Source organism: Caretta caretta, chromosome 12 (assembly GCF_965140235.1).
Source record: "Caretta caretta isolate rCarCar2 chromosome 12, rCarCar1.hap1, whole genome shotgun sequence".
NCBI lineage: Eukaryota > Metazoa > Chordata > Testudines > Cheloniidae > Caretta > Caretta caretta.
The window spans coordinates 922,037-945,791 of record NC_134217.1 but is presented as its reverse complement, the minus strand read 5'-3'; the positions used below and the strand labels follow the sequence as shown (position 1 = coordinate 945,791).

Here is a 23,755-nt window from a genome sequence, read left to right as displayed (position 1 = left end):
GGAGACTACAGTGGGTCCTACTGAAAGGTGAACTGTCAGGCTGGAGGGAGGTTACCAGTGGAGTTCCTCAGGGATCGGTTTTGGGACCAATCTTATTTAACCTTTTTATTACTGACCTCGGCACAAAAAGTGGGAGTGTGCTAATAAAGTTTGCGGATGATACAAAGCTGGGAGGTATTGCCAATTTAGAGAAGGACTGGGATATCATACTGGATGACCTTGTAAACTGGAGTAATAGTAATAGGATGAAATTTAATAGTGAGAAGTGTAAGATCATTCATTTAGGGATTAATAACAAGAATTTTAGTTATAACCTGGGGATGCATCAATTAGAAGTAACAGAGGAGGAGAAGGACCTTGGAGTATTGGTTGACCACAGGATGACTATGAACCACCAATGTGATATGGCCATGAAAAAAGCTAATGCAGTCTTGGGATGCATCAGGCGAAGTATTTCCAGTGGAAAAAAAAAGCCACTGGGCTTTTCCACATGCCACAGGGACAGGAGCTCGGATGGACAAAATGAACCTATCGCCCAGCTCTCAGCAGATGGAGATCCTCAGTTCATCGTACTCGTAAAGAGATTGGGCTCTGGGCCTCAGTGCAGCAGCATTTTCTTATCGTGACCCCAAATGGGCAGCCCTTTCTTTCTGCCCTCTGTTCCAGCTGCCAATGTACAGCTGCTTCCTCCTCTGAGCTTGGCTCAGGACCGCCTGGCTGGGGTGTGCTGCACCTTGTCCCTGGTATAGTGCTTGGAAATGTATAGTGATGTCACTGAGCTGGGGGAGGCCTTGGCCAGAACCAATCCAATGAGTGTCAGCCCTTGGAGCAGTGGGGAGAGTGGCAGGGTCCAGAGCTGCAGGAGTTGGCCCCAGGAGGGCAGCAGACTGCGCAGCAGCCCAGTGGGGGACCCAGCCAACATGAAAGTGTGGCGAGCAAACTGCAGTGTTCGTAGGGGTGGTGGATTTTGGTGGGGTGGCCAGTGTTGAATGGAAGTGAGAAAGCTGGCATAGTGTGTATGGTGGGGAGGGCGGCTGGGGCAGGCTCTCCCCCAGCCAATGGAACTGCGGCAGGTGTGCTGCAGGCGGGGCCCTCTGCACTGCTGGCACTAAGTGAAGGATTTGCCCATTTAAAGTAGTTCTCTTCCTTGGTTTGTGTCCCATTGCTGTCTCCTGCCCCCATGGCATCACTGAGAAGAGACTCAACACAGGCTCTGATTCAGGGGGTGATTTTTATTCATCCATATTTATGACAGTTGCACAGAGAGGTGCCAGAGTGCTCAGCAGAGGCTGCTCCTTGATTCTTTCACACCTCCACGCTGGGTTCTCACCAGGGCAGGGTGTTTCCTTCCCAGCTCATCAGCATGCCATGGTGTTTCTCAGAGAGGTCACAAATCACCTTCATAAGCCCGCTCACGCTCTCGTCCACCGTCAGGTCTGCCTGCAACATTCATGCCAGAGTGTGAGACAGAATACAACTGCACTTTCCTCTCCAAGCACTGAGTATCCAGGGCTAGCTGGGGGTTCTCAACCTCTTCCATATAGTGACCCCATGTTCCAACAGAAAGAAATCCAGGGTATCTGGCTATCTAGCAAGGAAGGCAGTTGTGACCCTCTGAAACCGGGTTGGATCCCACTTGCCTGAAGGGGGTCTGAGAACTCCTGGCCTAAAGAATCTTCTTTTGCATATAAAACTAGTGCAGCTCAATCAAGTGTTCCTTCCCCCTAACCTGGAGTCTTCTGTGGGGGCCTGTCTAGCCCCTAAAGGTTTCCATTCAACAGGCCACTTACCACACCCTGCTCCCAGCAGTGATTCACCTTGACGGGGGGGGGGGCTTCCCACCAGTCTCCGTGCTCCTGGCAGCTTTCTACCCCAACTGAGCCTCTTGCTGGCTTTTCTAATCACCTGGTCCCTAGCTGATCAGTCTCAGCTGGAGAGTAACTGATCTGCCACGGGTGAGGCTGCACCCAACTCCCCTTAAAGAGCCAGCCACCCTGCGACACCATGGTTAACATTTCCCAAATCCTAGTGGCTATACAGACAGGGGGAGCTCTGGACTTACATAGAAATGGAATGAGTATATCATTGGAAAACACTGATTTCAAGACTGAGGATGGCTCAGAGGCTGCATCTACACAAACCCATTTTGGGACATGCACCATTGCACTAGGACCAGTTCAGCTTCCCCAGTGCTAACAAAGGTGAGCGCACCAGCATGCGCTGCCAATTGGCCTTTTTAGCTTCCTGTTCTCTAACCCCGCGCAGAGCAGGCCTGCATATACTACAGCCATAGAAACAGCAGCAGCTGGGATACACTGGCCCTCATGCTGTTGTTGCTTAGCTCTGGTGGAGATGCGCTGGTCCTGTATTTCCTAACTATCACTGGGGTTGATGAGGCTCAGTAGTGTGTGCTGCAGAAGGCTTTCTCCACAGCCCGCTCTGTAGCATCAGAAGCCTGTTTTTGCTGAAAGTCCTTCATTTTATTTCATGAATGATGTGGCCTGAAGGCTGGTGGATCCTCTGTGAATGTTCCATTTTTCTCCTGAGCAAATGATTTAATTATGGCTGTATTAAATATCTGGCGCAAGTTCGTTTTCCCTGCCAACACACATATCACAGTAGAGGCAGCAGAAGGATCTCTGAGTAAAAGGAAATGCTGGTGCAACCCCACCTTTCCCCAGACAATCTCTCTGCTGAGAGCCATCGCTACCTGCACGTTAGGTTGAAAGTTTCCCAGCTCGGTTTTCACCCAGCCCGGGTGCAGCGCAGTGCACAGGATCCCGTCTTGCTTGTATCCCATCGACTGGCACTTTGTGAGCATGTTCAGCGCTGCCTAGAGGCGAAGCACATGGTGAGCCAAAGCAGAGCCACAGCACCCCCCAGGCACAACCCACCAAGCCCGGCTCATTCGCACGTGTGGGACGCTGCATCTGGGACTGATGAACATTCACTGCCTGACTAGCCAGGAACTGAGGGATTCAGCCAGGGTGTGTGTGTGTGGGGGGAAGTGCTGCAGTGGCAGGGGGAAGAAGATCCTGGGGCAAGGGAAAGGCAGCAGAGGGAAGAAGAGAGGAAGGAGCCTTCTGTGAAGGAACTGTTGGCCCCTCACTGATACTCAGTGAGGTTTTGTGGTTGGCCATCTCCCAATACCAAAAGAAGGGGGAAGGGCTGATGAGAGATCAGGACCCTGAGACTGACTGACTGAGGCCAAGGCTCCAGCTTAGCCTGATTGACAGGTCAGCCAGGCCACTGAGGGAGTCATGAGGCAGGGGGTCCTATCCTCTATGTGTGCTGGAGCTGCTGGGCCTGAGCGGGGCCAAGCTAAGGAGAGCTGGAATCAGAGATGCGCTGGAGGCAGAGTGGAGCTGGAGCTGGAGCTGGGGCTGGAGCCGTCTGGAGCCAGGTGCAGGGAGCAGCTGGGCAGACGGGGTCCCTGGGCATAGGGCCCAGCACAGGGAGACCCCACCAGTCAAGAGGCCTTGCGGGTCGCACTGGGAGGGGGATCGTAACCACCATGGGGGGTGATGCTGGGGGGAAGGGCCCTGCCACCTAGAACCTGAGGGCATGTGGCAACCGCCAGAGTGCCTGTCTGACCTGCGGCATCCCTGCAGCACAGCCAGGGCCTGTCCAGGGACCTGGGACATGTGAGGAGCAGACTGTGCACTTCCCTTACATTCCAGGCACAGCTGCTTGGGATTTCCCCAAACCACAGAGTGCGGTGAAGGCTTTTCTTTTCACCTTTCCCAGTTTCTGCTTATTTTTAAGGACTTGCTGTTTAATAAATCGTGTTTGCTTTGAACTATATGCGATAATCAGTGGGTCAGGGAAGCGTCTGGAGCAGAAAGGGTACCCCAGAGTGGAGACACTCGAGCCCCGTCCTAAGTACGACAACCAGATTGGGAGTCGAGCCCCAAGAATCCTGGGCCCAGCCTTGTCAGGGTTACAAGGACTCTGCCACAGATGAGAGTAGAAAGGGAGTCCCCGAGATCAGGCAGGCCTCTGAAGAGAGTGAGAGCGAGGACTCAGATCCTTTGACTAGCGAATTCCAATGGCATAGTGCATAAGCCAGGAAAGTTCCCCATTTACACTTCGATGGGAGGTGGGTCAGAGCTGGGAGAGAGAGGCCACAGTGGTAAGAGGGGCATTTCCATGGGTGCTTGGAGGGAGTGGAATTCTAGCCGTCTTCAGCAGAGCAGTGGAAATAAAGATCCTTTTGGTCAGTGAAGATGACCCTTGAAGGATCTCACAGTGCTGTACGCACCAGCCATCTGCAGGCACCTGCGTTGGGCTGTCCGGGTGCCTAAGTCAGGCGCCTGAGCTTTCGCGTTCACCACTGCATGATGCAGAATTTTGCAGAATTCCCTGTTTCCCTCGCAAAATTGAGGCTGCAGAGCAGTGAGAGGAGCTGGAGCGCTGAACCTGGCTGGGCTGGAGGCTGCATGCTCTGCTTGCTACTCAGTCTCCTGAGGACGGGAGAGGGCCTGGGAGACCCAGCCGGCTCTGGAAAAGGTCAAGGAAGGTCAGGACTGCACCACACCACACCCTGGCAGAACAGTAAAGAAGCTGGGAGAATAAAGGCTCTGGGGGTGCTGGTGTCTGGGACGGGGAATGCCCCCTGGTTGGGCTCTAGCAGGATGGGGGTATCTGGGCTGGGGGGGTTCCCCACAGCTGGGCTCTGGGGAGATGTGAGTGCAAGTGTCTGGGCTCTGGGGGGCCCCACACAGGCCCCTCCAACAGCCCCCAACTGGAACTGGATTGTCATAGGGGTTTCTGTAACTCTCTACTGCTGGGGGACTCTTTTTTGCTGTTGTCTATATTGTTGACATACTTGTTGACAGGTATTTTGAAATAAATTACAAAAACAATTGAAACTGGAGTGATTATATTGTGTTATTTTCACAAATAAAATGCAGAATTTTGCAGAATTGTAAAATATTTTGTGCAGAATTTTAAAATTTTTGGCATAGACATTTTATGTTTTTGGCGCAGAATTCCCCCAGGAGTAATAGATACTAAGGTCAGAAGGGACCATTATGATCATTTAGTCTGACCTTCTGCACAACGCAGGCCACAGACTCTCACCCACCCACTCCTGCGAAAAACCACTCACGTATGTCTGAGCTATTGAAGTCCTCAAATCATGGTTTAAAGACTTCAAGGAGCAGAGAATCCTCCAGCAAGTGACCTGTGCCGCATGCTACAGAGGAAGGCAAAAAACCTCCAGGGCCTCTTCTAATCTGCCCTGGAGGAAAATTCCTCCCCGACGCCAAATAAGGTGATCAGCTAAACCCTGAGCATATGGGCAAGATTCACCAGCCAGATACCCAGGAAAGAATTTTCTGTAGTAACTCAGATCCCACCCCATCTAACATCCCATCACAGGCCATTGGGCCTATTTACCATGAATAGTTAAAGATCAATTAATTACCAAAATCATGTTATCCCATCATACCATCTCCTCCATAAACTTATCGAGTTTAATCTTAAAGCCAGATAGGTCTTTTGCCCCCACTGCTTCCCTTGGAAGGCTATTCCAAAACTTCACTCCTCTGATGGTTAGAAACCTTCGTCTAATTTCAAGTCTAAACTTCCCAATGACCAGTTTATATCCATTTGTTCTTGTGTCCACATTGGTACTGAGCTTAAATAATTCCTCTCCCTCTCTGGTATTTATCCCTCTGATATAGTTATAGAGAGCAATCATATCTCCCCTCAACCTTTTTTTAGTTAGGCTAAACAAGCCAAGCCCCTTGAGTCTCCTTTCATAAGACAGGTTTTCCATTGCAGGGTTTGCTCAGCACCTTGGGACCCTTCAGGTGAGCAATAGGGTGTCTGAAAAATATTGGTCTTAAAACAAAACTTGGGCTGTTGGAGAGAGCAGCAGCATGCACATGCAGGAAGAAATTCCAAGAAGATGGCCACGGGACGCGTAGTGAGCCCATGCCCCTTGGGAGCTCAACGCACATGGGCATTTACAAGCTGTGGGGTGGAGGCAATAGGCGATTGTAAGATCAAAAGACTTAGCAGTGTTGGAGCCAAGTGTGGTGGAATTTGTGGGGGCAGCAAACTTCCCAAGGAGAGAGTATGAAGCTTCCAACACCTTTGTAGCGCCACATACATCTCGCTTCAGAAGGAGTCTGGCCAGTATGGTGGATTATATCTGGCCGAGGACGGTTCCTGTTATGCCACCAAGGAAAAGGGGGCAATATTTTACATCCTGTCCCAGAGTGAAATCAATAACTATGCACTCACAGTCAGTGCTTATAGCAGTCTGACAAAAGTGTGTGGGAGGGTTATCATCACCCCCATCTCAATAAAGCAATTAATTCTGCCCCCCCAAGCTTGACATCAGTTCTGTTCCCCATCTCACCACTGCTCCATCTGCAACCCCTTCATGCCCCTGTCCCAGGACTGGAGCGGGAGAAGGTCCAGGAGTTCTTTTCCCCCCTCTGCCTCTTTCCTCACTGGGTGCTACAGGGAAGGTTATTCATAGAATCATAGAATATCAGGGTTGGAAGGGACCTCAGGAGGTCATCTAGTCCAACCCCCTGCTCAAAGCAGGACCAATCCCCAACTAAATCATCCCAGCCAGGGCTTTATCAAGCCGGGCCTTAAAAACCACTAAGGAAGGAGATTCCACCACCTCCCTAGGTAACCCATTCCCGTGCTCCACCACCCTCCTGGTGAAAAAGTTTTTCCTAATATCCAACCTAAACCTTCCCCACTGCAACTTGAGACCATTACTCCTTGTTCTGTCATCTGCTACCACTGAGAACAGTCTCTTTGGAACCCCCTTTCAGGTCATTGAAAGCAGCTACCAAATCCCCCCTCATTCTTCTCCTCTGCAGACTAAATAATCCCAGTTCCCTCAGCCTCTCCTCACAAGTTATGTGCTCCAGGCCCCTAATAATTTTTGTTGCCCTCCACCGGACTCTTTCCAATTTTTCCACATCCTTCTTGTAGTGCGGGGCCCAAAACTGGACACAGTACTCCAGATGAGGCCTCACCAATGCCGAATAGAGGGGAATGATCACGTCCCTCGATTGGCTGGCAATGCTCCAACTTAAACAGCCCGAAATGCCTTTAGCCTTCTTGGCAACAAGGGCACACTGTTGACTCATATCCAGCTTCTCGCCCACTGTAACCCCTAGGTGCTTTTCTGCAGAACTGTTGCCTAGCTGCTCCATCCCTAGTCTGTAGCAGTTCATGGGATTCTTCCGTCCTAAGTGCAGGACTCTGCACTTGTCCTTGTTGAACTTCATCAGACTTCTGTTGGCCCAATCCTCTAATTTGTCTAGGTCCCTCTGTATCCTATCCCTAACCTCTAGCATAAATACTGTGATGGGGCAAGGCCAGATGGCTATAGAAAAGTAGTGGGAGATAGATATATTAGCTCCAGGCTAAACAAATCCCTGGTGCCAGGATAAGTGAAATGGCAGCTGCTCCAGGTCAATTGAGACACCTGGGGCCAATTAAGAACTTTCCAGAAGGCAGGGAGAATGCTAGGTTGATTGGGACACCTGAAGCCAATCAGGGGCTGGCTGAAACTAGTTAAAAGCCTCCCAGGTAGTCAGGCGGGTGTGCATGTCAGGAGCTGTGGGAGGAAGTTGCGCTGTTGGAGAGGCTGAGCAGTACACATCATATCAGGCACAAGGAAGGAGGTCCTGAGGTAAGGGTGAAGTGGAGCTTGAGGAAGTGAGGGCTGCTGTGGGGGAAGTAGCCCAAGGAATTGTACATGTCATGTTTCTAAAAGGTCAGCTACCATAGGGTCCCTGGGCTGGAGCCTGGAGTAGAGGGTGGGCCCAGGCTCCCCCCACCCGCCAACCTTTGCCCCCTGATTAATCACTGAGACTAGGAGACAACAGAGACTGTGCAAGGAAGGATAACTTCTCCTCACCTCCCTCGCTGGCTTATGATGAAAGTGGCTCAGTAGACTGTGACCCTTGTCTCCAGAGAGAGAGGGTCACAGTGAGCCTCTGAGGCTAGCAAAAATCCGCCAAGAAACACGGGACCCACGGAGGCAAGGACAGAGCTTTGTCACACTACCATTCCTCCCAGTTTAGTGTCATCTGCAAACTTGCTGAGGGTGCAATCCACACCATCCTCCGGATCATTAAAATTAACAGACTTAATTAATTCTGTTATATGGACCAGTCACAAGAGATGGACAAAGACCTACCTTTCCTATTGCGGGTTAAATATGCTCCATTTTGGGCATCGTGGATGTAACTATTTCAGAATGGTCATCACCTTCACTCATTATCTTCAGGCTGAGAAATATGAGATTCAGTGACTACCCCATGACTGGTTAGCCTGGGGGAGCCATACCTTACTGCAGCGGTAGGAGACTACTGGCACGAAGGAGAACGTTTCAGGAGTTTTCTCAATGGATCCCAGAACAGTGGAGATGTTGACAATGGCCGCCTTGCTGCAGCTCATCCCTTTCTGGTTGCTGCCCTGGGCAGCCTTCTTCAGCAAGGGCAGGAATGCCTGGGGAGACACTGGGTCACTTTGTCCTTGATAACAAACTTACCAGTTTCTCAGACCTAAATCTGCCTGCACCTGAGTCCCACTTCCTGGGCTCCCCACAACCGGTTCCCCCCTTTGCTTCCTCCTCCCTCTCCCCATTTCCCACCTGTCTTCATGGCACCCCTTCTGCTAGAACAGCTTCCTAATTAGCTATCCCTGAGTATCTCCGCCTTCAAGCTACTCCTCAACCACCACCTGCTCTGTTCCTTCTACCACCTAGAATGTCCCTAGAATGCCACTGTCCGTCCTGAACCTGTTTGTGTCTTCAGACTATAAACTCTTTAGAGTGAGAGCTGGATTCTATTCTGCTCTGCATGTTGCCAGCTGTAAAATGCTGGGTCCAATTACAGTGCTGTATAAGCAATAATACTACTAATTGATAAATAATAATAAGCATCTAGATGAGGCTTGCAATGTCTGGATCACCAATGGCATAAAAAGTGGGTGCACTAAATTCTCTTCTCTGTTAGGCCTGTGTCACCCCATTATAGCGAACGGAGTGTGTCAGTGTTACCAGGGCAGCTGCACCTTTGACCGCTTCTCTGGTCTCTGAGAGCCCCCCATCAGGTGTTACACCTCGTGCTGTTACCTCCCCAGGGTGGAATCCTGAGATTCCCCAGCTCTCAGAGCAGGTCTGGTTTGGCACCTGCAAGCAGAGCTGAGCAAAAGTTTTTGACCAAAACTTGTTTTCAGTGAAAAATGCGGATTCAGTGACACCGCAATATTTCACAAATTCACGTCGATTTCACAGACTTGTTCTTTTGGGGAAAGTTTTTGAAAAAATTGAAACATTTTAATTTTTCATTTCAAAATGACATTTTGGTTCAAACTTCCTTTCATTTGCTCTTGAAGAAATCCAAAAATATTTTAAAATGTTCAAAATTGAACTGTTTTGTTTGACCAAATGATGAAGAAGTAATAATAATAATCATCATCATTAGTATTAGTTTTTACTCTGTGATTTGCCAAAAATTATCATTTTGTTCTGATCCAGAATGACTTTTTTTAACTTTTCAAAATTGCCAACAAACCAAGAAATCCATAATTCATGCAGCTGTATCTGCAAGTCTTCCCTTCGGGAAGCAGTGGTGAATACAGTGACCCAAAAGAACCTTCGGAAAAGGAAGGAGAGTTTAACATTTGCAGCAGGAACATGGCAAAGCATAACAGAGAGGGTGTTTAACACAACTGGTCTATGTGCAGGTCTGTATTACCTAAGCATTCAGGGGAAGCCTTAGGAAGGCTCAACTGCTTCGGACCCTTCTGCAAGGTCTGTATCTGTCTGCTCCTCTGAACAGCTCGCTGTGACAACCGCCCCCCGACCTCTGCGTTTGTACACCATGGAACACAACAGAGCTCTGACCCTGATTGGAACCTCTGGGCTTTATCAGAACACAGAAAAATCTATTCTAATGCTAACAAATGGGCCACTTTCTTTTAAAGCAGGGTGGGGTGAAATACTAGATCTCTTCAGCTAATTATCTTGCTTTAAACCAAAAATCCTAAGTATTCTCACCCGAAGGTGGACTCTTACCTGGGTCACTAACAGCGGCCCAACAATGTTTGTGTTATAGACACTTAACATATCTTCAGGAGTGGCTGACTCAAGTGTGCTTGGTAGCATAACGCCAGCATTATTTATCAGCAAATTTAGGCCAGTTCCTCCCAGACGGGCCTCAGCTTTCTTTGCAGCGCTCTTGATGCTCGCTGAGTCTGTAGCTTCTGGAGAGAGAATACAGGACTGGTTATGAGCACGGTTTGGTTCCATTCCTGATACTATATGAAATAAATACAGCCACAGTTCTGGTAGCCTGGTTAAAAGCCCATCTCTAGAGACAGCTGACAGAGAATTCAGTTAATATGTTGAGCAGAGGCCTGGCTCACTCCTAACTCTGATGGATCGTTCACAACCCGCAACCCAATTTTAACCACATCACTGTTAGAATGTGCGCTCCATTCCTGAGGTCACGGCAGGGAGCACAAATCCAGTCAGGGATTTCCTGTTTCAGGCAAAAAGTTCATAAAGTATTTCCAGGCACTTTTAATTGAGAACAAGCCAGCCCAGACCTGTGCCTTCCTGGCAACATCTCTAGGTTACTGAACTGGAGACTTCAGTGCAATAAGAGTTTATTGAGTAGATCTTAAGTGCAAAGTTAGACTCATATAATGCCACTTACACTTAGATGTGTGGGTTTGGATGCAAACTTAGGAAGGATCTTCTGGAAAGGAAAGGGAAATTTTGGAATGACTGCTTTCATGGCTGCACCTACCCTCATTAACGTTGTACTACGTAACTTGAAGACGCGATGGTGATTTGTGCAGTAGAGAGGTGAAAACGGTGTCTAATGACTCTTTTGGCCAACTTAAAGCTGTTTTATCAAAACTAGCTTGGTGCTAATTTACAAATTTACTCTAAGTTAATGAATGTCAATCATGGACAACCTTAGCTGAGAACTTCCAAGTGTTTTTGTGTTTCAGTTTTATGATACAAATGGTCAAACTTGAGTGCCTAAAGTTAGGCTTCTACAGCCATATTTTGGCACCTGAATATTAGTAGCCTGATCGACCACTGAAAGCCAGTAGTTCATGTCTATTCAGGTGCCTAAATATGGATTTAGGAGCTTAGACTTTATGTCATGTGCTTAAAACACGGGGTTAGGAACCAGGTGATCAGGATCCCAACTCTGCCGTAGACTTCCTGTGTGATCTTGGCCAGAAGTGTCCACTAATTTTGCGTGCCTGTCTTGAGACACCATTGGGCCTGGTTTTCAGAGATGCTGAGAAGTCCGGCTGAAGGCACTGATAGATGCATGTGCTTAGCTCCTTTCATAATCAGGCTCTCAATGACTCTAACTGGCCTCTTTGAAATTCAGACCAATTTAAACCAAAGACATTTTCTCAACTGAATTTGTTAAAACCTGGGTCATAATCTAAAGAAGAATCTGCATGCATGCGAGGGTGAACAACAGACTAAAAACAAAACAAAACAAAACACAACAAACCACTTCTGTCTGGGGAATAATTTTGTGAATTTTCAGGCTAAGGGAGATTTATTTTTGAGAAAGTTAGAAGGGAGGGGGAAAAACTGTACTAAGACTGGAATGGATCTGGAAACTGTAATCACCTAATCTCTTCTGAACGATTCCATAACATGTAACCTCATTCAACACCTTGGTATATTGTATGGTCATGTATTAGTAGATGAGTTCTGTTGCTATGACAGCCTCACCCCACCTTAGGGCATGTTGTATAAGGAACATTCAGGCATATTCTACCTATTATTGTCAATCAAGACTGTTCCCGGCGATGCTAGGCTTGGCTGAGATTTAGTTTGTCATCTTCTCCCACTGCAGTTCTCACAAAAGTGAGCATGATCCAGTCCTGCTCCTATGCTGCATTCAGCGGCAGAACAGAACACCTCTTTGATTTAAAGGGAGCAGAACCAGGTTCAGTGTTTGGCACAGATTACCAGACAAGGCAGGCAGCCTCTGTGACTGCGCTTTCTGCATTGTTCAGCGATGAAGAACTACAATCCACTGACACGGGCAGTGTACTAACAAGTTGAGGCCCATTTAGCTGCACTAGTGATTATGATCTAGTCAGGTGCTAGGAAGCTGGAAAAGAATGGACGTGGAAAGGGTCAGAGCAGAGACTGCGAATCAGAAAGCAGCTAAAGGACAGCCGGCCATGCAGTGTCTGCAGCGTGCTGGTTGGCAGGAGAGATGTGCTGAGGACGTACCTAGCTGCAGAATCATAACGTTTGGGTGCTTGGAAGCCAATTTTTTTAATTCCTGGAAGGAAAAAAAGAAGAAGAAGAAGAATTAAAAAAAAAAAAAAGCATTATGGAACCTAAGTGAAAACACAGGCACAAATGCTGCATCGCCCCGTCAGACAGAGCCCTGGCACCGAGAACACCCACAGCCCTACGGCACAGATTCTGCTGTCACCCACATGCAATCCCATTCATTTGAATGGGGGTATGTGAGTTTAACAGAGAGCAGAAGCTGACCCTGTGGCTGGCCTGGGAACACCAGGGCACTGCTCTGGGTGAAGACCATGGGAACAACCTGGGTCATCATGCAACCAAAAAATCAGAGTGGGTGCATATGAAGTCCCAGCTTCTCCCCTGCCTAGGGCCTTTACCCCATGCTGTTCCCCAACCAGTCTGTCCTTCAGCTGGCTTTCCCTTACCACACACCTTGCATGTTGTTCACTCCCTTTTTCTGTCTGTCACTCCTCTTCCCCCAACCATCCTCTCTTTTAACCTGCCTCCTGGTTCTTCTTCCTTCCCCATCCCCTCAACCTCTCTCCATCAGTTCTCCTCTTTCCCCCATTCTCCCAACTCTGCCCCAGCCATCACTCACCTGCTACCCCATACCCATCACTCACTCCTGTTGACAGATTTTTCTCTTGTTCCCGTTGCTGGGCAGGGGCCTCCTCTCCAGAGCCCCCAGGAGCAGGCACTGGGGATCAGCTCATGTTTTAGTAATTGCCCTGAGAAACAGCTAAGGAACCTCCCAGATCTCCTGTGGGCTGCTGTGAAGTAGTCAAGGTGCATCTTTTAGCACCAGTGATAAAGTAGCAAGGTAGAAACCGTTTTTGCCCCATTGCTGTCATATGGGGATTGGGGGTCGGGTTGGGGATATCAGCAGAGCTGGGTGAATAATTTTGGCCAAAACTCCTTTGACCAAAGTTGCAGATTTGATAACACCAAAAGAGCTTGTGAATTTGTGTTGGTTTCTAGAGAAACCTGAAAAAATCAAAATGTTTCAATATTTCTGTTCGAAACAACTTTTGTTTGGAAATTTCCTATAATTTTTTAAAAAAAAAAAAAACCTTCCAAACCATTTACAATTGCTCAGAATCAGAATATTTTGTTTCAGATCGAAGCAAACATTTCATTTGACCCAAAATAGATTTTTTTTTCGAATTTCTAACATTTTTGTAAAAATTGTTTTTGGTTTGAGCCAAAACAATATTTTTGTTTGTCTGCTTTTTTGGAATTGCCAGCAAACCAAAATATCCATTATTCACCCAGCTCTAGGTATCGGTTTCTGGCCTGCCTCTCCATGACAAGCCATGGGCAGATACGGAGAGGGAGGGGGCCATTGGGATCCTCCCTGAAGACAGTTGCTCGAGAGCAGTAGCCATTTAGTATCAATGTTCCCTCTAATTTTTTACGTCCATGTGCAGAATGAATTTTGTTGTGTGCATCAATATGGAGGTGATGTGTGGCAGGGGTGGGGGCCGAGGGGTTCGGAGAGCAGGAGGGGGCTCAGGGCTGGGGCAGAGGGTTGGAGTGTGTGTGGGGGGGTGCGGGCTCCGGCTGCATGTGCGGGATCTGGGTTGGGGCCGGGGATGAGAGGTTTGGGATGTGGGAGGGGCCTCAGGGCTAGGACAGAGGGTTGGGGTGCGGGAGGGTGAGGGCTTGGCTGGGGGTGCGGGCTCTGGGGTGGGGCTGGGGATGAGGGGTTTGGGGTTCAGGGTGTCCCGGGCCTACATTGGGGAGAGAGGACTCCCCCCAGATCTCTCTCGCCCCGGCAGCTCCAGGGCCAGGGGAGAGGTGCCTATCCCCGCTGGGGCAGCTCCTGGGCTGGGGCTATCTTAGAGGGAACTTAGTTTATTACCCTCGCAGGGTATGTCTACACTGCAATTAGACACCTTTGCCTGGCCCATTCCAGCAGACTCAGGCTCGCAGGGCTCAGGCTAAGGGGCTGCTTAATTGCAGTGTGGATGTTCATGCTTTGCAGGAGCCCAGATTGTAGGACCCTGAGAGGTGGGAGGGCCCCTAGCTCAAGTTGCAGCACTATAGACATTTGGGCTCGGGCAAGGAGAGCAGAGAGGAAGAAGCATCACAGGGAGAGCTCCCACTATAGGAAGGATTATGGGACAACAGGCAAACCTCACTTCCTCCACAGCGACATCAAGGGTTAATGGGTGGTCCCAGCACTGCTGGGGAAGGAGGGCTGGGGTCTCAGAGGCGGTGAGGTGGTCGGGCAGAAATCATGCACTTTTGGATTCAGACAAAGTGTTGGATTCAGTCTGAGCGTTTATGGAATAGCAGCATCCTTCCCCACGCCAAGCCTGAACATCAGCCAGGTCTGCTTTGGACCCCTGGCATCCAGGCCTATGGATCTGAAACAAATCGGGTACCTGATTGGGCAATGTGCCAGGCTCCCTGCCATCATTACAGGGTAACATATCGGTGATGTTCTAGCTGCGGCTCTGCGAGGAGCCAATACTTTACATGATAATGGGGACAAGTGAGTGATACAACGTGCACGAGAGCTCCGTATAGTTAACGTGCAGCAGTAGAGTTTCATTAGTGTCAAGGGGAGTGGAGGAGCAATGTCTGAGCAGCAATGACTGGGGGTGATCTGTGTGCAGAGGGAGGGCAGAAGCGGACAGAATGTCTGTGTGTGTGTTGGGGGGAGCTAACAGAATGGCAGCACCTCACACCCACTCTGCATAAGGTGCAGGGCAGTGGAGAATCAGGCCCAGTAGTGTTAGGGTTGGGTAAAATTGGGGTCAGTCCAAATCAGGCCTCCTACTGCAACTTGCAAGGTTCCCTGTTTTAGCAGGGCAGGAGGTTTCAGGGGTGGAGGGGAACATTCAGCTGGGAAACCTGTTACAGACTCACTCAGTTCTCATGGGATCTGCCATCTAAACCCGCTTTTATTCCATGCCTTTTGGGGGAACATTTTCTAAAATAAAGTTCAGCTAAGCAAAAAAGCTGCTTCTCACCTGCGCTCGCGCTCCCTCTGGGTCCCGGCAGGTGGCAAAGATCACTTCAGGTGGGTTCGGTTTCCCTATAAAATGCTTGATCAGCTCCAGACCAATTCCTCGATTGGATCCAGTCACCAGGACACTACGGACATGAAACCCTGCCATGGTCTCTTTGCAGCTGCCTCTAGTCTCTGTCTCCGTCTCTTTGCAAGTTCAGTTAAATACGGGCTGTGTCATTTCCCCTGAGCTGATTTCACTCAGTCGAGTCCCCACCTACCTTTTTTGTTAGTTTCATTGGAGGCATATGTTTGTTTGAAAAGCTTATGCTATGTTTGAGCAAATGACTCCATTGATGAATATCCAGAATAAACAAGAGCTGAGTCAGTGGATATGAGGGTGAAACACGAGTTTGCTGTCTGAACAGCTGCAAGTCATTGGGTCTGAAAAGCCCTGTTATTTTTCTTATCATTCTTAAGGTCTTAGGCTACCCCAAAGCCTTTTCTTTCATCACTAACTTCTTTGTGGGGTTCTCTCTTGCTTTCGCTATATGCTCAGTTGGGTACATAGACACAGGTTCCCTGAAACTGCAGCTCCAGGGTGCTACATAGCTCAGCGGACTTGCACAGATCTAGAAAGGGTAGGAAGGGAAATGGAGCAAAGTTTGTTAAACAAAACAGTGATCAGAAACCTGGAAAGGAGTCAGTGCAAAAACCTGCCCTAGGGTAGTGTTAACTACAGACGGGGCTAAAACACAAGAGTCAGATCCATTCTGAGTGTCCCAGAGTACAGGTCATGGCTGTGGTTTGGCCCATCGATAATTGTGATTGAAATGTGTAAAAGTCACGAAGCTCAAAGAGACGGGGTCTGATTCTGCTGTTACTTGTGCAGGTGTAAATTAGGAGCAACTCCATTAGCTTTGGAGAAGTGGCACCAGTTTAAATCTGGCATGGGTCAGAATCCACACCAGGGGTTCCACAGCAGATAGAAAGCTACCCTCTTTGCTCTGCTTTGTGAAGGTTAAAGGGCTTGTGCTGATGAGCAATTGCACATGCCTGATTTGTGGCCTTTCCTGCTCAGTATTAAGCACCAGTGTGCTCCTTGTGGGAGACCTTAATGGATTGCTCAGTGAACATAAGAATGGCCACACTGGGTCAGACCAAAGGTCCATCTAGCCCAGTGTCCTGTCTTCCAACAGTGGCCACTGCCAGATGCTTCAGAGGGAATGAACAGAACGGGGTAATTGATCTTGTCATCCAGTCCCAGCTTCTGGCAGTCAGAGGTTTAGGGACCCCCAGAGCGTGGGGTTGCATCCCTGACCGTCTGGACTAATAGCCATTGATGGACCAAAGCCCCATGAATTTATCTAATTCCGTTTTTTAATCCAATTATGCTTTTGGCCTTCACAGCATCCCCTGGCAACGAGTTCTACAGGTTGAGTGTGCACTGCATGAAGAAGTACTTCCTTTTGTTTGTTTTAAACCTGCTCCCTATTAATTTAATTGGGTGACCCCTGGTTCTGGTGTTACATGAAGGGGTAAATAACTCTTCCCTATTCATGTCTCCACACCACTCATGATTTTATAGACCTCTATCATCTCCCCCCTCAGTCATCTCTTTTCTAAGATGAACAGTCCCAGTCTCTCTAATCTCTCCTCATATGGAAGCACTTATCATTTTTGTTGCCCTTCTCTGTAGCTTTTCCAATTCTAATATATCTCTTTTTGAGATGGAGCGACCAGAAGTGCATGCAGTACTCACAGTGTGGGCATACTAGGGTATAGCAGTATAGTGACAGTCTGAGCTCAGAAGAAAATTGGCTTTGTTAGAACATTCGTTTGTTTTCTCTACAATCCATTGTCCTGCAAGCCAGATCCTTTGCCAAGAATCTGCCACCCACTGCTATGTTTGTTTGGTGTGTTTCTATAGATTCCTAGAGTGTGCCTTTCAGTAGGATTAATCCAGAGGTGGGCAAACTATGGCCCGCGGGCCACATCCGTCCCACGGGACTGTCCTGCCTGGTCCCTGAGTTCCCGGCCTGGGAGGCTAGCCCCCGGCCCCTCCCCCACTGTCCCTCTTCCCCTGCAGCCGCGCGGCTTGCGCCCACCCACCTCCCAGGCTTTCCAATAAGCCTGTTCTGCCGCTCTGATCAGCATGGTAAGGGGGCGGGGGGAAGAGGGGTTGCATAAGGGGGTAGTCAGGGGGAGGTTGGATGGGGCGGAGGTTCTGGAAGGGGGGGCGGTCAGGAGACAGGGAGCAGGGGGGGTTGGATAGGGGATGGGGTCCCGGGGGGCAGTTAGGGGCAGGGGGGTCCCAGGAGGGGGCGGTCAGGGGACAAGGAGCAGAGGGGGTTGGATGGGTCGGGGGTTCTGAGGGGGGCAGTCAGGGGGTGCAAAGTGGGAGGGGGCAAATAGGGGGCGGGGGTCAGGCTGTTTGCGGAGGCACAGCCTTCCTTACCCGGCCCTCCATACCATTTCGCAACCCCGATGTAGCCCGGGGGCCAAAAAGTTTGCCCACCCCTGGATTAATCCCAATCCACAAAGTGCATGGGAAGGCTCTAACTGACTCTAGTGGCCTTTGGATGAAGTCCAATACCTCTTCAGTCACATCTAGACTATGAACCTCTAACAGTACTCGGAGTGACAACCTGCCAAAAAGAATTGAAAGAGGATGCCCTAAAAGGCCTCTTGAATCCCAACTTCTTTCCCAGCCACCCACCGCCCCTAGGAGAAGAGCTGAGCAAGCCCTGACAGCTTTCTTCTCAACTCCCTGCACACCTGTCCCATTCCCATTCACAAATCTGGATGCTGATGGACCAGCTGGGGAAACTATGTCCAAAGCTGGGATCTCCCACTGAAGATTCCCTGTCCCCAGCCCCATCCCTTTTAAAACAGGGTGTCTCCAGGACAGGTGTCTCTTATGACCACAACTGCAGCAGTAGGGCATGTGGAGAGGGGCTTCTACAGTAGGCAGGGCCCAAATGACTTAAGGCTTTAGGGGTTTATGACACAGAGGCTCCCTGGCGAAGGGTCCCCTGTTCTTTGCAAACAACTCTCTCCTCAGACCTGACAAACTCACTGCTCCAAACACGGATTGTCTTATTTCTCCATAAACAGTGTCATGTAATCTGTCTACAGAAAGCTTGTAACTTGTCAAGATTCATAATCATTGTGAGCTGTATGTAGGGGTAATATCTCAGGAATGATATATTTATATTAAAAGTCTGCTTTCTGGGCTTGGAGTCAAAGTTAGTCATCCAGGGACGATGTGTCTCGGTGACGGCCCGTTCAGGCAGGAGGGAGTTGATGTGGACACAGCAGCAAAATGAAGACACATGCACTGAATTGAGCAGCAGGCTGCAACTTATACTGAACTTTAACACGGGGGCGGGGTGCTACCTGCCCATCACCCATACATTGAATTGGTTCCAGTGGGGGGTTTACAGGGCTCCTTACCATATTTACCATAATTAGGGCCAGGATTAAAGGGCTCTGTAACACATAACCCATAACATGGGGTAGGCGCTCCTCAGCCTACCCCCCGCCACCCTCCCCCAGGACTCAGCTCTTTGAGTCCTAGCACCCTTCCCATCCCCCACCCCCCCATGAGGGGGACAGAGAGTACAGCTGGGTGGGGACCTTGGCATCACCCAGGTTTGACCTCGGCCCATGAAGGCCACAAGGTCTTATCCTATCACATGAGCCCAAGGCCCATCAGAAGAAGTCCCCTTGCTGGATCACTGAATATCTTGGTGACCTACTTTCCTTCTAGCCCTGTCCATGCAGATTGAGTCTGCTCCCAGCCCTGGCCTGTCAGCAAGAGCAAAAGTGCAATGAGTTGATCCCACTGCATGCCTCTTCTGGATGTGAGATACTTCGGCCCTGAAGCCCAGCTGAGATCCAGCTGCCATCCTGCCTGCCCTCTTGTGGGCCCAATGCACTATGGAGTGCCCACAAATCCACATGGTCCATACGCTCTGGGTAGCTCCTGAAACAAACAAGCGCACTGCATTAGTTACATTTTGGCATTCCCTGCCCTCTTTTCCTTGGTGCAGATGTGAGCACTGTAACACCTTGATTTCTAGTGCCCTATGGCCTGTACTGCCATGGGCCAAACCCTCTTGCAGCTGCTCCAACCCTGAAAGAATAAGTACCAAATTTACCCGGGTAAAGGCCCCAGTAGTGCAAGGTTTTCCTCAGTAGTGCACTAAATTGGTACCTTGTCACGAAGCTGCCATCGCCGTGTATGAACAGCAGGTCTGGCTGCAGGTCCCGGATTTTTAGTAAGGCTCTTATTGTCTTCACAGGGCACAATCACTCATCTGTGCATTCCTTCCACACCACCTCAGCCCCCTTTTCCTTCTGGTCTGCTTTCGAGTACCTTAAGTGCAAGGACACTGCCCCTGCAGATAGTTGCACGTCTGTTAGGTTGAGTGCACGCTGAGGCCTGTCCGCAGCTGCCTTAGGCACCAGCTCGCTGATTCTAAAAGCACCAAAGATGGTAACAACAAATACCACCTTAAATAAAATGGCCTCCCTCCCACAGCTGCAGACTGAGCCCTTGATACCTCTGTCAGGGTTTCCAGTGTTATGGGTAACCTGTCATGCCTCTGGTGCCCACCCCCCTCGGGTCGCTTAGGAGCGGGCTTTTTAAAGCCCTGGTCTCCCTGAGTAGCTCCGCCCCCTTGTTAAGCGTTGATGGTGCTAAAAGGCTTAGGGATCACAGCCTCCTTAAGAAGCTCTCAGCTCTCAGCTTTCAGAGTAACAGCCATGTTAGTCTGTATTCGCAAAAAGAAAAGGAGGACTTGTGGCACCTTAGAGACTAACCAATTTATTTGAGCATGAGCTTTCGTGAGCTACAGCTCACTTCATCGGATGCATACTGTGGAAAGTATAGAAGATCTTTTGTACACACAAAGCATGAAAAAATACCTCCCCCCACCCCACTCTCCTGCTGGCAATAGCTGCAGGCCGCTACATAGCTATGAAGAAATACATAACTCAGAGTAAATGGAATAAGTGAAATTGCTATAAAGGTTAGGCATGTCTTTCATTAGGGTCTGTCTACCATTTTTTAAAGATGAATGCTAAAGGCATTATGTAGAAAGAAATGAGGAACAGGTGTGAAAGCTTTATTTAATCATATTGTTTTAAGGCACCCAATAAATATCAATGAAACCATTTAAAATTTTTTTTTTCGAAATGGCCAACAGCACCAAAAATGCACATTTCCAAAAATGAGACCTGGAGGTGAGCCATAAAGCAAAAAGGGGGCGTGGAAACATGACAACACTTACATGAGAAAAGGTATAGAGATACAACTACTCTGGAGGGCCCTAATGGGTAGAAGCTGCTCTATTTGCTCTCTCTCTTCTGCCATTTTTCATCTATTTAAGATGATGGAAGCTCCTGCTGGATCAGTTGGATGGTGGGGGGACCCTGCATTCTTGAACACAGATGGTCCACAAGTTGTGGTGTAATCTAAGAAAGGCTTTAATATGAATGCATAGTTTCTAGATAGCCAAGATTCAAACTGTACGTAACTGCTGTTCTGAACACCAGGTAGCTTGTTACTAAACAGTGGAACGTCTAAATGTATCCTACATGTGTTATGCTGCATCCACAGGGCTGCCATTATTATCCCTGCATCCCTCTCTACTGGTGGCTCAGGCATGGGTTATCTTGGCCACTACAGACTCCTTACCAAGAGTCTGAAGGGAAGAAAAGCAGTCTTAAATGAGCTATGTATAGTAACATAAGAACAGCCATACTGGGTCAGACCAGTGATCCATCTAGCCCAGTATCCTGTCTTCTGGCAGTGGCCAATGCCAGGTGCCCAAGGGGACTGAACAGGACATTCATCAAGTGATACATCCCCTGTCACCCATTCCCAGCTTAGAATCATCATAGAATCATAGAATCATAGCTTCTGGCAAACAGAGGCTGGGGACACCATCCCTGCCCATCCTGGCTAATAGCCATCAATGGACTGGTCCTCCATGAACTTATCTAGTTCTTTTTTGAACCCTGTTATAGTTTTGGCCTTCACAATATTCTCTGGCAGAGTTCCACAGGTTGACTGTGCGTTCTGTGAAGAAATACTTCCTTTTGTTTGTTTTAAACCTGCTGCCTATTAATTTCATTTGGTGACCCCTAGTTCTTGTGTTATGAGAAGGAGTAAATAACACTTCCTTGTTCACTTTCTCCACACCAGTCATGATTTTATAGACCTCTATCATATCCCCCCTTAGTCGTCTCTTTTCCAAGCTGAATAGTCCGAGTCTTATTAATCGCACCTCATTTGGAAGCTGTTCCATACCCCTAATCATTTCTGTTGCCCTTTTGTGAACCTTTTCCAACTCTAATATATCTTTTTTGAGATGGGGCAACTACATCTGCAAGCTGTATTCAAGATGTGAGCGTACCATGGCTTTATATAGAGGCAATATGATATTTTCTGTCATCTTATCTATCCCTTCCCTAATGATTTCCAACATTCTGTTAGCTTTTTTGACTGCCACTGCACATTGAGTGGCTGTTTTCAGAGAACTATGCACAGTGACTCCAAGAGCTCTTTCTTGAGTGGGAACAGCTCATTTAGACCCAATCATTTTATATGTATATTTGGGATTATGTTTTCCAATGTGCATCACTTTGCCTTTATCAACATTGAATTTCATCTGCCATTTTGTTGCCCAGGCACCCAGTTTTGTGGGATTCCTTTGTAACACTTTGCAGTCTGCTTTGGACTTAACTATCTTGTAGCCAGTCCCCTTTCCCACTTATCTCCAATATCTGAACGGCACAGCCCATGTCCAAAACATGACTTGCTTGCATAGTTGATCTTGGAGTTTGTGGGGTACAAAATTCTTTTGTCTAAAAAAAGTCACTTGAGCCATGGGGCTTGGGTCAAGTACACTCAATATCTTTTCTTTATGGGGGTTCCTAGAAACTGGCATTCCAGACATCTGTGGTGCCCCCTGTGCTTGTGTTCCCACTCCTGTGTTTGGATTCCCTCATGACCAAGGATCATGCCCTGATGGGAGGGCTTAACTGAAAAGGCACCATGATATCCTGACATGAAAGAGCCGAGAATCTGCAGGTCTCACAGGAGGATAATCCAGAGGGGATACATGAAGCTGGAGAGCAGGTGCCCACAGCTATGCAGCAGGTTTTGTTGAACCAGAAGTCCCCAAATCCAGAGGGACTGGAGAGGAAACTTTATTGTCCTGCTGCTCACTCTTCCTGTAGGGATGTGAAGGAAGCATGCGGGGGTGGGGGGTTGCGGGGGGGAGATAGGAGATGGAGCCGAAAAGTTATAAAAGAGATCTTGGCTTACAGGTAGCACAGTGCTGCTTTCCATTGCCAGGAAATCTCTATGCTTTTGACTGTTAATAATTGCTGTGGTTTGAACATGAATGAAACAAACTCTTAGTTAAGGGCTAGAACAAACATGAAGATAAAAGGGCTTAGAGCAACTGGAGGAGCTGGAAAACCTATGTTCTGCCTATTTAATCTCTTCAAGTACCATTTTTTGTCTGTTTAGCTTGAATGGTTTGAATATGCATCTTCCGTATGGGTTGGGTGTTGAACGATTGTTATCGGTAGTATTTATCTGAATTTGCTCGGGCACTGAAATTTTCAGGGAGCGGTCTTAGCACATAAAGGTGACCAGTCAGACACATGCCTGATCAAATACTGAGTCCCATGGACAAGGCTGTTCATATCATGTTGGTGATAGAGCACTCGTATAGTTTCCCGCTGTCTTCAGTGTTCTCAGACCTTATTCTCCACACCCTGTTGAAACAGGGGAGACACCATTCTATCGCTCCTCTCCCACATACTAAACCCAACCCAAAAGGAGCAGCTTTGAGCTGATGTAACAAATCCTTTATTAAAAACAATTTCTCTTTCTTGCTCTGTCTTTTCCCTCCCCACCCCCATCAAATCTGCTTACTCAGCTGCTTCTTAATGTCCCTTTAAAGTAACCTAAACCAGTAGAAGACTCTCACAGTTAATCTTCAGCTGGTGCAAACGGGCATAGTGTCATTGAAATGAATCATGCTAAGCTAATTTACACCATCTGAGAATTTGGCCCTCAGCCAGTATATAAAAACATTGGTGGGGGGACGGAGATGGAGGGAGGTGGTGAGAGAGAGACGGAACTAATGGACCTAAACTCATGAGCAGCTGAGACCCTGAACGCTTGGCACCTTGCAGAATGCGACTCCATGTTTGCCAAGGCTCCAGGGGGTCTCACTGCCTTCCCTAGTTTGCTTCTGATTAATTTTTAAAAGGTTCCCAAGAGCCAGCAAAGACAGTGCAAGAACAGGTCATGCCTAGGAGAAAGTAGCTCGTTGTCACCAACCTTTCATCACAGGTCTGTGCAGCTGTTGCATGGGGCTGTTAAAATGGCACATGCTTGTTTTGGTGCAGTGCAATTCCCACTGCATCATGGGGCAAAATGACCAAAAACGTGAGAGGACAGGTGCCATCGACTGACT

General features: G+C 48.6%; 1 protein-coding gene across 1 annotated transcript; it reads right to left on the bottom strand.

Annotated features, from left to right (window-relative positions):
- Positions 1 to 1,212: 1,212 nt before the first annotated feature.
- LOC125620577 (C-signal-like) lies at positions 1,213 to 15,515 on the bottom strand. The gene is made up of 6 exons (XM_048816463.2): positions 15,274 to 15,515; positions 12,269 to 12,320; positions 10,064 to 10,251; positions 8,329 to 8,490; positions 2,711 to 2,833; positions 1,213 to 1,440 (listed from the first exon to the last, which is right to left on the bottom strand). The coding sequence occupies exons 1-6, from the start codon at positions 15,418 to 15,420 to the stop codon at positions 1,327 to 1,329; spliced, it is 786 nt and encodes a 261-aa protein (XP_048672420.2). The 5' UTR covers positions 15,421 to 15,515; the 3' UTR covers positions 1,213 to 1,326.
- Positions 15,516 to 23,755: the final 8,240 nt, after the last annotated feature.

What these genes read in the sequence shown, in the direction of transcription:
- LOC125620577 (XM_048816463.2), bottom strand. Translation starts at nt 15,420, where the DNA reads ATGGCAGGGTTTCATGTCCGTAGTGTCCTGGTGACTGGATCCAATCGA. An exon ending in CAGAGGGAGCGCGAGCGCAG is followed by an intron (nt 12,321 to 15,273) that starts GTGAGAAGCAGC and finishes TTTTCCTTCCAG; the next exon opens with GAATTAAAAAAATTGGCTTC. An exon ending in TCTCCTACCGCTGCAGTAAG is followed by an intron (nt 2,834 to 8,328) that starts GTATGGCTCCCC and finishes CTTCGCCTCTAG; the next exon opens with GCAGCGCTGAACATGCTCAC.